The 14,352-nt window shown below is 39.4% G+C and overlaps 2 protein-coding genes and 1 pseudogene across 2 annotated transcripts; all 3 read right to left on the bottom strand.

The window, feature by feature from the left end:
- Positions 1 to 4,818: 4,818 nt before the first annotated feature.
- On the bottom strand, positions 4,819 to 5,424 carry LOC135614478 (protein GL2-INTERACTING REPRESSOR 1-like). The gene has a single exon (XM_065111889.1). It carries the CDS (start codon positions 5,258 to 5,260, stop codon positions 4,895 to 4,897), a length of 366 nt encoding a protein of 121 aa, XP_064967961.1. The 5' UTR covers positions 5,261 to 5,424; the 3' UTR covers positions 4,819 to 4,894.
- Positions 5,425 to 7,658: 2,234 nt separating this feature from the next.
- Positions 7,659 to 12,852, bottom strand: LOC135614476 (small ribosomal subunit protein uS5c-like; annotated as a pseudogene).
- A 140-nt stretch (positions 12,853 to 12,992) lies between these two features.
- On the bottom strand, positions 12,993 to 13,997 carry LOC135614477 (photosystem I subunit O-like). The gene is made up of 4 exons (XM_065111887.1): positions 13,838 to 13,997; positions 13,705 to 13,777; positions 13,441 to 13,620; positions 12,993 to 13,351 (listed from the first exon to the last, which is right to left on the bottom strand). Exons 1-4 carry the CDS (start codon positions 13,917 to 13,919, stop codon positions 13,258 to 13,260), a joined length of 429 nt encoding a protein of 142 aa, XP_064967959.1. The 5' UTR covers positions 13,920 to 13,997; the 3' UTR covers positions 12,993 to 13,257.
- Between the last annotated feature and the right edge of the window lie 355 nt (positions 13,998 to 14,352).

Genomic DNA, 14,352 nt, shown 5'->3' with positions numbered 1-14,352 from the left:
TCTTGTGAGCTAAGAAACTCTATCACACACACATATGTTGAGTGTCCTGCAGCAGCCTAAAGACATCTTTAACATGCTTCCTCTGCCACATGCTCAGTTGACCATCCATGTATGGTTGATTGAAATGAATGCATTCTTTTGGGCAGAGGTGAGAGAACAGTAAAACAATTGGAAGAAGTAGTAGGCACAATGTTCTGTCACACAAGACTGAGCTCAGGTAATGTTCAAGTCAGATGAGATTCTACTCTTCCATGGCATGACACTTCTTTTTGGTGTAGAAATTTTTGTCTGAGGTAGAACAGTCATTGCCTGATTCAGGAAGAACTTGTTCTGCAAGCTGAGCTTGATGCAATTGCTAGTGATGCCAAGCGCCATTATCAGACTCAATGCAGCATGAGCTGACTTCTTCTTCTTCTTCTTCTTCTCCTTGTAATCATCTAACAAGCACACGACTAATGCATTATTGTATCTGAAAACTTCTCGACATCTTCATCTGAGTGGACTACCAAGGAGACAGTTCATTTCAGCATTTTTTGAGAGCTCAACAAAGATTTTCTCTGTTCATCAACATCATGCTTTGTATGGAAGATGAGACAAGCCTTTGCCTTTGTTTTCTGAATAGATTATTCATCCACTTGATCATATTATGAAGTGTGTTATGTTCTTTGGTGAATTAAACAACTCTGTGTTTGGTAAGGGTGAAGGATATAGATATATATATATAGTAGGTTTCCCCATCTAAATCATGGCCAATGACTTGTGACAATGGTCATAATATGTAATCATTTCAGCTCCATATCATATTAAGATATGGAGAATTAATAATGGATGAGAAATATTTTGCTCCAATTTATTCTACATGGCATCATTTCTCCTCCCTCAACAATTGTAACACTAATTTTTGGAACATAACGGCCGATATAATGAGTAACGATCATAATGTCCGTTATAATGCTTTGCTTTCCGAGCCGAGGTTGTCTGAGCTCCGAGCCTTCGGCTCGGCCACTCGCTCACCGCCATGCGAAGGCCTCTTAAGGAATGAGTGCGCTGCGCCCTTCCTTCCATCCGCCGCCGACGTCGCCGATTTGTCTGATTAGGGTTTTGCTCGAAAAGATTTTACCTTTGGTCTACTAGGTATTACCACTACACATCGATTTTGCTTTCTTTGAAGAAGAGGGACGTCAATCTTTCGTCGAGGAAGTGGGGGTGCAAAAGATACTTCCTTTGATGACAAGAACTAGGGTTTTCGTGGATCGGGACTCTTGGAAAGATGCATGAAGATGGAATAAAAAAATGTTCTTTTGGGGATATGTCCCTCTCGCGGAGATATCTTGAAGCTTGATTTTGATTTTTTTGTTGCAAGAAAGGAATCTGGAAAGAAGAAAGTTTAGCTTTTATCGCGTCTTGTTACTCCAATTCTATATATACCATTCTCGTTTCTCCTTGGAATATGGTATTGTGATTCGTATAAGTTGCTTTCTGTTGTATGGAAGATGAATTAACCATAGTAGTGCTTAGCAGAAGCAGTTTTCGTGGACCCAAAAGAAAATTCGAAAATATCGCTGAAGTTGTGGAAGATAATGCGTAGAAATGGAATAGGGTTCTATTTAATGAGTGTGATGTAAATGGTCTTGACTGTTGATCAAGCTGATGTATGATCATAAAATAAAGGATGGAATGAATTTAACCATCCTGAATCTTATCATCGTTATGTTGGAAGGGGAATTGGAATCAGAACATCCAGATGATAGCTTGTATTGATCCAGGGAAAGTGGGGTTTTTCGTGTGCGGAGAGAACTATAATGATGATTCTGACAGGAACCTCTAGAAAAACCCAGGAAATATCCTATAATTGTGAGCTTGCAATAGCGTTTATCTTCCTAGAGCAGGAACCCACAGGGAGAAGTAACAAGTTTAATTGGAAAAGTAAGGCCAAATGCAAGTATAGGTGCTGGATCATTGACCCACAAAATAAGCTGGAATATGTTGCTGCAAAAATAGCACTCAAGAAGAAATAATGACCAGCATGGAACCCTCCGTTTGTAGTTCAACTGGCAGCTACAAAGGGAAGGCAATCAGTTCTTAAAAGTAATCAGCTAAAGTTCTTGGCTTTGAGATTTTTTGAGCTGGAAGAACTCTAGGAAGGCCAAACACGCTTAATAGTAGATACTGCTTTGATGATATTTTCCAGTGGGCAGCCATCTCCTATAGGCGGTTGAGAAAGGGAACCATTGGTGAAGAGAAACTGAACGAGGAGATTTTTGATGCCTGTAGATCAAATTTCATCGAGTCTGCAATCCTCATCTATTATCAGGTAAAAGAATATATTGTGATCTAATTCAATTAAGAATGTAAGTTCCTATACCGGATGAGAAGCCTTTTTGAAACTTCATATTTTGGAGATCAGCGTGATAGCCATTTGGATGACATTGCCTATAAGACTTGTGAACTGCAGTTTTTGCAAGGCAGATTTTCCATCCATTTTGTTTCCTTTCATAAGATTTTGAGCAGCCTGAACCAGATATATATTTAAATCTTGATGATCTAGTCCTTTTTTCTTTTCTCCCTAACTGCATGAAACTAGCTCATAGTCCAGTTGCGCTTGTGCCTCCTATGACCAGTTAGTTCCTTGTCCTAATTTGAGTGTGTTGCCAAGGTAAATGGTGAATTTGCCTAACCCCTTCTAGATGGATAATATTAAATAGGACAATCCATAGTAAACATGCCTATTTTCAGGGAAGAAGCATGAGCATTCTTCATAAGTGACGGGATCAATTGAGAATGACTCTTAAGAGAGATTGAACCAACTTTACTTGGTCACTCTTGAAAGTAATAAAATTCTCTATCTGAATGAAGAGAAAAAGGATTTATATATGCAATATCATTTCTCAAATATATGCACTTGTTAGATATACATCTGTTCTGTTATATATATAAAAGTTCAGGTGTTTCTTGATTAGGGAAGTAGAACAAATTCATTTTGAGAGAAGGACTAGTGAAATTAAATGATCAGAAGCTTTTTGATATGATGAGTTATTACGAATTTCTTTATCTGTTTTAATGTCTCTGGTATCTACTCTTGTACCTGTTACTAAGCCTGCTTTCATGCTTCTTTTTTGTTTTTTTGCTGTGATTTTCCACTGTCATGTCACATCAACCATTAATTTGTCATCCTGGCAACTTGGATTTAATGTTATGACCAAAGAGAACTTTTTCTATAATTTACATCTATGTTACCATTGGTTTTCATTTCTGTTATTTTTGCACTGACCTCAAACTTTAAATGCTCCAAATGGATGAATAATGAATTGGTACCTCTTCTTTCAATTATTTGGCATAATGTGATGCATTGATGTGCTTATGCTGATGTGTGTTCGATTCATGTGGTGCCTCTGGCATCATCCATATCAAATTCATGTGGATGAAATCAGGAGTTTGACCTTCACTATGTAGAAGGATGATTTCAAAATTGCAAGTTATTGGCGACATGGCACTTAGTAGTTTGTACAACTGCTGGTTAGGGACATGCATTCTTAGGGGGAGAGTTGAAGTCTCTGATTTCTCTCTTTCAACTAACACATCACTAGCCAGATAAAACAGATGCGTTTCCTACAAGGGACTTCTTAGTTGGTGTGTGTAGTCATCTGCATGGTTGGCTATGTGGCTCTCTCTTGGTTTATCAGCTAATCTTATGTTGATTTGTGGTGCACATAGAAGTTCCTTTTCTTTTCCTATCTTGATGTGGTGCTATATTTTCCAGTGAAATGAATGCCTATATAACAAATATTCAAAGGTGGTTGTGACTTCACTTGTCTCTTGTCTTCTCTGAAAACTACATTGTGTATGTTACATTCGACAGCTGTGCTATAATTTTGCTCATGTTCTTCCTTGAAAAATATCCTGTATATACCACTTATGTTCTTTGACTAGAACTCTTTGATCTGCATCACTTGTTTTGTTATGTCAAAAGTATCTACTTATGGTCCAACCAAAGTCTTGGTAAGTGGGGCAGTTTGCAGAAATATGGGTTGGTGGGTGACAAAGATGCCCCTTGGATCAAAAGAGGGTTTATTTAGGGAAAATTGTCAAGAAAATCTGAGAGTATATAGATGGTGAAAATGTATCTTCCTTGTGTTTTCTGTTATTCTATTTGTAGTTTACAATGACAAAAATAGAAAAGAAAAATTGAAAGACTACTTGTGGGGAGGATAGCAAAAAGAAAAATTAGGCACTGCCTGAAAGGAAGGATATCCATGGCTGTGGGTTATTTTGCATTCAAAAGTCAAAACTAGATTTTTTTTTTGGATTTATACAGAGAGGTGAAGAAGGAAGAAAAGCTGAGCTGTTGTTCAACTGTGGAACACCAACAACATGCAATCAATAATGTTGCTTTGTATATATCCAAAGTGGAGTGTAAGAAGGAGAAGAAAGAAAGGTGAGGGGTGCAAATGGATTGTATTTATCATCTGATCTACACAAATAATATTCTCAACTCTGTCTGTCCATTGCTAGCACATTAAATTCTCTTTTTTGATTGATTTCCATTAAAGATTTCAGTGTCCCTAATCTTCCAGACTGCATCTCATTTTACACAACAATCTGTGTTATACATAAATCTCTCTTTATATAGCTTCAGAAATATATGTCTTTTTTCATTGCATCCATGAATTATATTATTGTAAGGATTTCTTGAATGCATCATTTCTCCTTTCAGCTATTTCTACAAATCTAATCTGAGCACGAATATGAAGAGAAGTGCTCGTTTCATGAATCCTGCATCACAGTATTAAGACCAAACACAGAGATAGAGACTTGCTGTTGTGGAAAACCTTTCTGATTCCTGCAGAAGCAAACACAAAGGTCCCATTTACATTGAAGAGACATGCTAACAATCTTAGCTCATCCTGCCCTTCTTGTTCTTGGTGGCAGTGGTGGTGGTGGTGGTGGCCGCGGCGCCGCCGCCGTAGAAGTCGAGGAGGACGGTGCTGCTGCACTTGGGGCACCTGAGGTCGGCGGCGGAGAGCATGACGTACATGAGGCAGCGCGGGCAGCCGGCGAGCACCATGGACGGCGCCGCCGTGGGGCTGACCGGGGACCTCAGCCCCAGCTCAGCCTCCGAGGACAAGCACGAGCTCGGGGACGACAACGATGAGGACGAAGCGTACCCCTGAGGAGAGGCCTCGTCGCGGCCGCTGGCGGACGGCAGCAGCGAGAGGTTCAGCTTCAGGTCCACCTTCTCGCTTCTCCGGCTGCAGCTCATCCTTCCTCCTCCCTCTGAATCCACAACCAAGCGGAAATGCTCCACATCCAAGAAGAACGCCAGCCTTAATATAGAGGGAAATGGAAGGCGTCAATGGCTTCTATTAAATACAAAGCTACAGGTACTCCATTTCTTCTGCCTCCATTCTTCCTTCCTTCCTTCTTCATGCAACAACAACGTGCAGAGTTGACTCATGCATTTTTCTCACGAAAAGGAAAGGAAAAAAAGAAGACTTACCTTCGAGTCACGCAATCATAACAAGAAACCCTCTCTCTCTCTCTCTCTCTCTCTCTCTCTCTCTCTCTGTTTGTGAGCGTGGGATGTGGTCTTCTTTGTTGTGTAGAGCATGCATCACTCGATCAATCAATGAGCTATGCACACCAACAAATGGGTCTTTGCTTCCAATTTAATGTAGCGCTAAAAGTCGTGCAGCTTTGCTCGATTTGTCCTCTCTTATCGATGAAGTGACGAGCATTCATTAGTGTCACTTTGTGTGGACTTTGGTGCATGCAAAGCCAAGTCAATCTCTCTCTGTCTCTCTGAGCACTCATTAATGTCACTCTGTGTGGACTTTGGTGCATGCAAAGCCAAGTCTCTCTCTCTCTCTCTCTCTCTCTCTCTCTCTCTCTTGGTATAAAAAATAAAGCCATGAGTTGAATTACCAAGTGCAACTAGGACACAAAGGTTGACCTTGTTCATTTGCATAGATAGGCCTACAAGCTATATATCAAAAGTCAAAGATCATGTAGGAGATTAAAATAAAAAAAAAAGTCCTTCACATGGAGAGATTTCTCAAATAATGAATAAAAAAAATAATATATCATGACATTTGTTTTGATTCATATTCCAATCAATTCCAAGATTTATAGAGTTTGAAAATGTTTACATGTCTCATTCCATGTGATCAATTAATTATGATAAGTGCATGGGGGTGAGTTAGTCATTTAAATGAGGCATTAGTACTTAGTCCCCAAACAAAACAAAACAAAAAAAAGGATAATTAAGGTTAGCACATCCATTATGAGGCCAAACTTTTTTAATGTCACCCATCATGATTCATCAACTTAGGACAGAAATTAAAGATGACCCCCCCCAAGTCATCCTCATTACTCAAGCACTTGTTGAGTTGATGATGGAAATGGTAAAATAGTGGGTATTTATGTAGTTGGTGATATTGGGGAAAACCCACCATGTGCTATCCATTATGTCTCCACAAGACTTAAGGAAATTAATTAGAGGATTAATGGTGGAAGGGAATAAAAAACATGCAAGGCATTAATTGGAGGTGTAACTTAATTTGGGGGTAGAGAAGGAGTGGTGGTGGAAGGACATATAGAATGTGAATGTCATTGATTGTAGATGGCTCATCAAGGGGTAGTGAGCCAAAGATATTAATGTGAGGGGAAGGGAAAACTTCCAAGGCATTGATTGGCCTCAATCTTTCTTTTTCTTGATGAACTTTGATGAGGCATTAATTGAGTGGATTGCATTGTTGCATGGTTCCAAGATGCAAAGCATTGAAAAAGTTCATCATGAGTCCAGATCTGTTTGGCTTTGCCTTGAATTAATGGAAGAAGGTCATCTTTTTCCCCATGAAGGCAACACACCTCATGACAACTTGTAAACATGCATGCAAATACATGGAAATTTGAGGGAGTCACTGAGAGGGCTAAACATGGCATTAACTAAATGGGTTCATCCTAGGCAGCTTTTAAAAGCATTAGATATGGATTCAAACAAAAGCAAAAGATATTTGGATGTCATCAAAATCCAAAAGCCTAAGCTAAGTCACTACCATATAATTAATTATCTTTTAGTTTTATGACCTGTGGTTGTGGAATTAGTTTTCAATAATTTCTCCTGTTCATCAATAATCTGGTCATATTAGTTACTATATAGGTTAGTAATTGTTAGATTTGATCTCCTGATAATGATGGTGAATAAAATTAAGAATATTAGATAGTCACAGTTTTTCCTTGTCAAAAACAAAAACCATAAATCACAATTTGCTAGACATTCATATTCAACAAACAGATTCTTATGATATCATACAAACCAAATTAAATTCATTGTGGAAGACCAAAAGAAATCACAAAACACAGTTTGCTGGACATCAGCATTCAACAGATATGTTCTTTAGGCAACAAGGATATCAAATCCAGTTATGCCAAGAAAATTATCATCTCCTTCATGGAGTTACAAAGAGTGCTACATATTTGACATCTGCTGTTGTTTTGTTACCACAGAGCTCCAAGGGTTTTCATTTTGCATTATACATACCATTTACATAGTCTTTGCTGCATTTTAATGTCATATTATCAGCACCATCATCCAGGTATATGCAGCTCAATAATTTGCAAATTTAACCTCCTTTACATGACTTACATGGATCTATCACTCATAAAATGCTATGTAGGAAATAATCCAAACTTCCATTTCAAAGTTATTCTCAGCTAATTACAAACCCAGAAAGGCTCTTGAGAATGTTACAGAGAGCCTGTGTGTTCCTGCATAACTGCATTGAGTAGACAACACTTGGATCCTGTAATGAAAATTGAGGATCCTGTATCAAGAGATGTTTGATGCTAATTGCAGTGCCCTCTTACGGAAATTGAAGAATTGTTCATTTTGCGATTCTTTTCACATCAAAAGTACCAAGATTGTCAAGAAAGTTTAACAGAAAGAATCTCGATTCTTGAGCAGTCTACTGCCACAGTTCCTCCAATGGGATTCCACGTTCACAAGCAACTTCTCGGAACTGTGTCGTCTTCCGGACAGCAGCAACTGTTGCTCTCGCATTGTTAAGGGCATTTTTGCTTCCTAGTTGCTTCCCCAGAGCATTCTCTACACCAGCCATCTCCAACACAATTCTAACAGCTCCACCAGTGATGACACTGGAACCAGGTGAAGCAGGCTGCAGCATGACCTTAGTAGCTGCTCCATAATCCCCATCAGATCTATGGCAGTGAATGATCAAAAGAACCAGAATGAAAAAGAAAGATCTATGACCAGAGGCAAAACAGCCAGATGACAGGATATAAGAAGCAAGAAATCATAGTAAGAAGTAAAGTGAAGTTAACATTAATCCTGTCCAACTGCTCGAAGCCTATAACAGCTTGATGACTCTTCAAGTTTTTGAGTAATCTGGGCCTTTAAAGAAATCTTGTCCTCGTACTAGAAGCAAATTTGCATATTCACCAATTTCATCCACAGGTTCAAATGCAATAAATAAACAATTACCATGCATAATATATGTTCTATATGTTAGATAATTCAACAATAACAACAATAAAACTGTAAGTCCAAATTATTTGGGGTTGGCTATATGGATCTTTTGCTTGAAATCTATAAAAAACTATATCTTCAATTAAGTTCAGGTTACTTAAATCTTTATTTATAGTTTCTATTAAAGTCTTTTAGGTCTTCCTCTATCTCTTCTCGTTCCATTAACATTAATTATTTCATACTATCGCATCGGATGTCTCATATGCACATGCCCATATCATCTTAAATGATTTTATCTCTTTTTATCCTTTATCGAAGCAATACTTAGTTGTTTACGAATAAAAATATTTAGAAACATCAAATGCATCATATGTGTTAGATAATTACCTACATTAAATAATTAGAAAAACAAAATGTATTCACTTGTCACAAAAGCAAAACAAACGGTTACACAACATTGAAGATTTAATTTTATAAGATTATTCTAATTGAGTATTGAGCAGTTGAGAAAAAAACATATTAAAAAAACTTATGTTATCGAAATGAGAATGTTGAGATGGATGTGTGAAGTTACTAAGAAAGATAAGAAAAAAAATATTTTTATTTGTGAACAACTAGATATCGTTTCGATAAAGAATAAAATGAATAAAAATCATTTAAGATGATATAGGCATGTGATGAGGAGATCTCCAGATGCAATAGTAAAAAAAAAGTAAAATAATTAATGTTAGTGATACGATGAGTGATAGAGGAAGACCTAAAAAGATTTTAATAGAAACTATAAATAAATATTTAAATACTATGAGCTTAATTAAACATATGATTTTTTACAGATCTTAATGGCAACAAAAGATCAATTTAGTAAACCTCAAATACTCAGACTTACGGTCTTGTTGTTGTTGTTATTATATTCTAACTGAATGAAAAGTTCGGAGATGTTCATCCATAGAATCTATGCTACTTTATCAACTTCTGAAGTGGCAAATAGTAAAGAAAAGCTATTAATAACTTATCACTATGGAAGCATGGGCACAACACCCTAGACGGATGATTCCAGCTATTAGTTAAAGCAAAAATAAATGCAACTGATAAAAAATATGACGACAACAATAACAACAAGCCATAATGTGCCAACTGCAAATGATAAAAAATCCGTCTGTCATATGATGTCTAATTAGTGAAGATATACGGATAAAAGTAGCATCAGTTTTGCCAGCATAGAATGCAATGTTAAGTTAGGATTGGGGCATCTCACATTTTGGGTTTCACATCAAGTTCTTTTATGGTAGCTACACTGATGAAACAAAATAGGAATTCATCATATTCATGCTTGTCGGGTCTCAACTCCAACAGTTAGTTACTGGCTGCTTGAAATTCTTGTATATTGTTTTTTGCTACCCAAGCCATGTAGGACAGAAGTTGTTAATGTGCATGATGATGGTAAGACATAATGACAGCATATAATACCACATATCAAGCAGCTTCTTCTTTGGATAGAAGAGAGAGAGAGAGAGAGAGAGAGAGAGAGAGAAGAATTATAAAAAAAGAGAATATTGATAACTAGAAGTGTGATCAAGTTGTGATGCCTCATAGGATAACAAAATGATTTCATTACGAACTATCTTTCTAACTCACGCATGTTCCCAAGTGAAGTGGGACTAATAGCCACTACCTCATCCTCTTAGCCAACACTTACTGATCTTTATTGACCACGGTCTTTTAAGGCAGGGGTTGTGTGCCGGCTTCTCTTGCTTGGAGTGGGGGAGGGGTGAGCACCCAGTCAATTCTCCTGGTTTGGCTGGAACCCTTCTTACAAGGGTTGACCAGCCTTTTTTGAGTAGGAGTGCCACTCGAGTGGCATAACTATGTTGTCATCTAATCAGCTTTAGACTCAATTTGAAGGCTTCATCTTATTAAGAAAGATCATGCTGCAACCTTCTATTCCGAGTAAAATTGAGCTCTGCTGTCATATCAACTGGTGTCTGCTCATCATCCTATCAGGAGCATAGATGGACATAACAATAATGAGGCTGTTGCGTCATAGAAAGTACTGAATGGACATCAAGAACTACAGTGTACCACCAAAGTGTTGTGCCCATTAAGGATCAGGGCTGACAATTTTGACTGTTAGACCTAGCTTTTGTAAGCCTGAGCTCTGCTGTCATATCAACTGGTGTCTGATCATCATCCTATCAGGAGCATAGATGGACATAACAATAATGAGACTGTTGCGTCATAGAAAGTACTGAATGGACATAAGAACTACAGTGTACCACCAATGTGTTGTGGTGCCCATTAAGGATCAGGGCTGACAATTTTGACTGACAGACCTAGCTTTTGTAAGCCTTTTAGGCCGAGTCTTGGTCTGGGGAGGATGCCTTTGGATCTATGTTGGTGAATAAAGACCATTGAAACAATGTCCACGCAAATGAAAATCCTTAATTGTTCCCTTTCTTTATGACATTCACCTATGTTTTTACTAGGCTATTGATGAAAGCATATAACTTTTATCAAAACTCATGAGCTTGAATCTTAATTGATTTCACTATATGGCTAAATCATTATCCAAAAGAGATGCAAGAAATCTCATCACTAAAATGTGCTGAAGCAAAACGGACTAATTAGGAGGTCCAAACTACAATAGGATTCTGGCATTATGTTAAACTAGTGTGAATAAAGAAGTTATTTTAGGACCATAGTAATTTGGAATATAGAAACACTTTGTGGGGGGAAAAAAAAAAAGAATATCAATGATTAGAAAGAAATATAAATAAAATAGAAGGGACCAAAAAACCCAAAACTTCAAATAGTCATATTATTGATCTCATGCCCAACATTATCAAAATTTATAGCATGCAAAAGTCATTCAAAATGGAATAATAAAAAATATGCAACAGAAGCAAAAAATCATTTTCACGAGACATATTGAGATATGTCTATAGCTTTTGTAACATATATGAGATTAAGTATTGTAACATTTTAAAGACATTAGCGGCGTGATACCTAAGCATCAGTCATCGCATTTTATTTTCCTCAAGATTGCTCTCGTTCCGGTCCCAAAATCATCAGATACAACATAAAGACACGATACTAACACTCAAATATCGAACACATCTTGGCATTGACACCAAGTGCGATTTCACCATACTGACATAAAGAGTTGGCTTTAGATGTAACTTCTATGATTCCTCCAAGCAGATCAACTATAACAACAAACAATTTCTTTTGAAATAAACATAACAAGCGATTTGAAGCAAACATTGTAACAAGAAATCATGAATCAAAATTCTAACTTTGCAGTAGTAATTCACCTGTGAGGGAAGGTCAAGTACTTGGTTACGGGCACCGACACAATGTTTCTCAGGTCGTTCACGGCGGACTTGGCGATGGCATCGACCACCTCCTTGGCCTTCCCGACCCCAACGCCAACCTGCATCATCTTGTCCCCGACCACCACGATGGCCCGAAAGGGGAGATTCTTTCCTCCCTTGACGACCTCGGTGACCCTTCTCACCTGGACGACTCGCTCCTCGAACCCGTCATTGCGCCTGTCCCGCCTCTTCCGACCGAGGAGGCCGCAGGCCTTCTTGACTTTGGCTTCCATGACGTAGACGTCGTTGCCGAGCACGTTCTCACCGCTGTACGCGGGGCCATAGATCTCCTCATGGGCGGCGGCGACCTCCTCCTCCAGCTCGTCGAAGGCGGGCTGGGGGACATATCCCTCCGGAGGAGCCGGGGGGTCGAAGACGATGTCTGCGTTGGGGTTGACGTTGTCGAAGAAGGAGGTGTCGAAGTCGGCCGGCCAAGTTGGGGAGGATTCGGTGGGGGACGGAGGAGGAGAGGAGCGGGGGGAAATGGAGGGGTTTGAGGAGGAGGAGGAGGAGGAGGCTGCTGCGATGGGAAGGGGGGGCGAAGGGAGAGGGCGGCGGCGATGGCCGCTGCAGAAGAGGCCATCGTGCGTGGGAATGTATTGGAAAGCAGAGAGACTGTCTTATCTCAATACCTCATTTTAAACCCACAATTTCTTTATATATATATATATATATATATATATATATATATATATATATATATATTAGAAAGGTTTTTAATTAATTTCTAAAGGAATATTTTTTTAATTATCTCAAAAAATTATTTATTTTTATAAAAAAAATTGATTATAATGGATAAAATACTCACGAATTTTATTTAAATCTATAAATTGCCTAACTATCCAAATCCAAATATTTGGATTTCATACTGCCTAATCTATAAATCAGGCAATATTTGGAATCCATAAATATGAAATACAAATTGCCAAATCTATAAATTGTCACTCACATCTCTCAAAGCTTAAAAGAACTAATCTGACTCTTCAGATTGATGAGCTTATGAAGAAAACCTGTGGGTGGCTGCGACAATAATTTATCTTAATAAATATGTAATCTGCTCATTTTGGCTTTTGATCTCTATTTGGACATCCATTGATATGGCATTTCCAGATCTAATATTTGAAGAATCTGAAGCATTTTGGAACCAATAATCTAATTATCATAGGCCAAGAGATACACACATACTGGTGGAAAATAACACCTCACAACACCTGTCTTAGATTTGATGCCCTTCTCATCTGTGGTATGCATTCAGTCCATTTGTATCTCCTTACATCTCGACAGATCAGAGATGGCATAACTGAGGAAGAAGAAGAAGAAGAAGAAGAGGAGGAGAGGAAGAAGAGAGAAACAAGTCTCATATACAAAGAGAGGAACCACCACCGAGTCTACAAGATCTTTCTATGGGAAGTAGTCCTCGGTCCTGCCTTTGAAGCCAATCTGGCCGAAGGTGAGGCAAAGGAACAGCCCCAGGTGCCATGTGACCATCCACAGCCTGCAGCATCATCCCAAACAACTGGATCAGAGCAAGAAGATGAGCCATGAATCTAACCCAGTCGTCCTCGGGAAGGAACCAGTTCTTACCAGAACTGCGATGTGAGAGCTGGGCCTGTCGGCCAGTGAGCCAGCTCAGTGCCGATGCTCTCGAAGAAGAGCCCCGTCAAGCTCTTCCCACCGATCGCCGGAACGCTCGACGGCACGAGCCACCCGATCAAACCGAACCCGATCACGTTGAGGTCGGTGCGCAGCCAATTCCTCTCGAAGCTTCTCCCACAGCCATGCACAAGGACAAATCACACGTAAACATCCATCTGCAGTCCTCAAAGGTGGCGATAGTGTGATCCTTACCAGGTGAACCTTCCACCCGAAGCGAGCTTCAGCTTCAGAGGGTTCCTTGCGGCCCCCCGAGTCCCGATGAAACCTGTTGAATCCATGGTTAGATCTATCCAAGATAGGGAAAGGCCATGAGCAGTGGTTGTACCGGAGGCAAGGGAAGGCTTTGACGAAGGGCGTGCGAGGGAGAGAGGAGATCCCAAGCCTGCAACACAGGAGGTCGCTGCCATGGCTGCGAGTGGCCTTCGTTGCAGGTCACTTGGTCCTTCCCAGCTATTAAAGAAGTAAGATGTGTGTGCATGTGGAGGCGAGGAAGAAGGAGATATGGAGAGAAGTGCATTTTTCTGTGATGTGGATCACTTCTCATGGATGCTGTGGATTCACCGCAAGCTGGGTGGCGAATGGGATTATGGCAACTGGATATATGGATAAGATGTGCTCCATAGTTTGTCGCCCTCCTTGCGCTTGGATATCTCACCCTGCGAAATTGCTGGGTCCCCTTGGCTCATCCAATGTGTGTTGAGGATGATTGATGACCACCATTTCAGCTGTCTAAGTGAGTTCGAGAACCATATTGGAGAAGATGACTATGGTGTGATTCGACGACTATGGTGAGAAGATGCATGACGAAGAAGATCATTCCTTCACCATCTACAGAAAGAT

Source organism: Musa acuminata, chromosome BXJ2-6, assembly GCF_036884655.1.
Source record: "Musa acuminata AAA Group cultivar baxijiao chromosome BXJ2-6, Cavendish_Baxijiao_AAA, whole genome shotgun sequence".
NCBI classification, from domain to species: Eukaryota; Viridiplantae; Streptophyta; class Magnoliopsida; order Zingiberales; family Musaceae; genus Musa; species Musa acuminata.
This window is presented reverse-complemented; position numbering and strand designations above follow the sequence as displayed.

Excerpts from the sequence above, each read along its gene's own strand:
- LOC135614478 (XM_065111889.1), bottom strand. The coding sequence starts at position 5,260 with ATGAGCTGCAGCCGGAGAAGCGAGAAGGTGGACCTGAAGCTGAACCTC.
- LOC135614477 (XM_065111887.1), bottom strand. The coding sequence starts at position 13,919 with ATGGCAGCGACCTCCTGTGTTGCAGGCTTGGGATCTCCTCTCTCCCTC. Across the intron at positions 13,778-13,837 it reads AAAGCCTTCCCTTGCCTCCG|GTTTCATCGGGACTCGGGGG; the intron begins GTACAACCACTG and ends TGGATTCAACAG. Across the intron at positions 13,352-13,440 it reads GCTCTCACATCGCAGTTCTG|GCTGTGGATGGTCACATGGC; the intron begins GTAAGAACTGGT and ends ATGATGCTGCAG.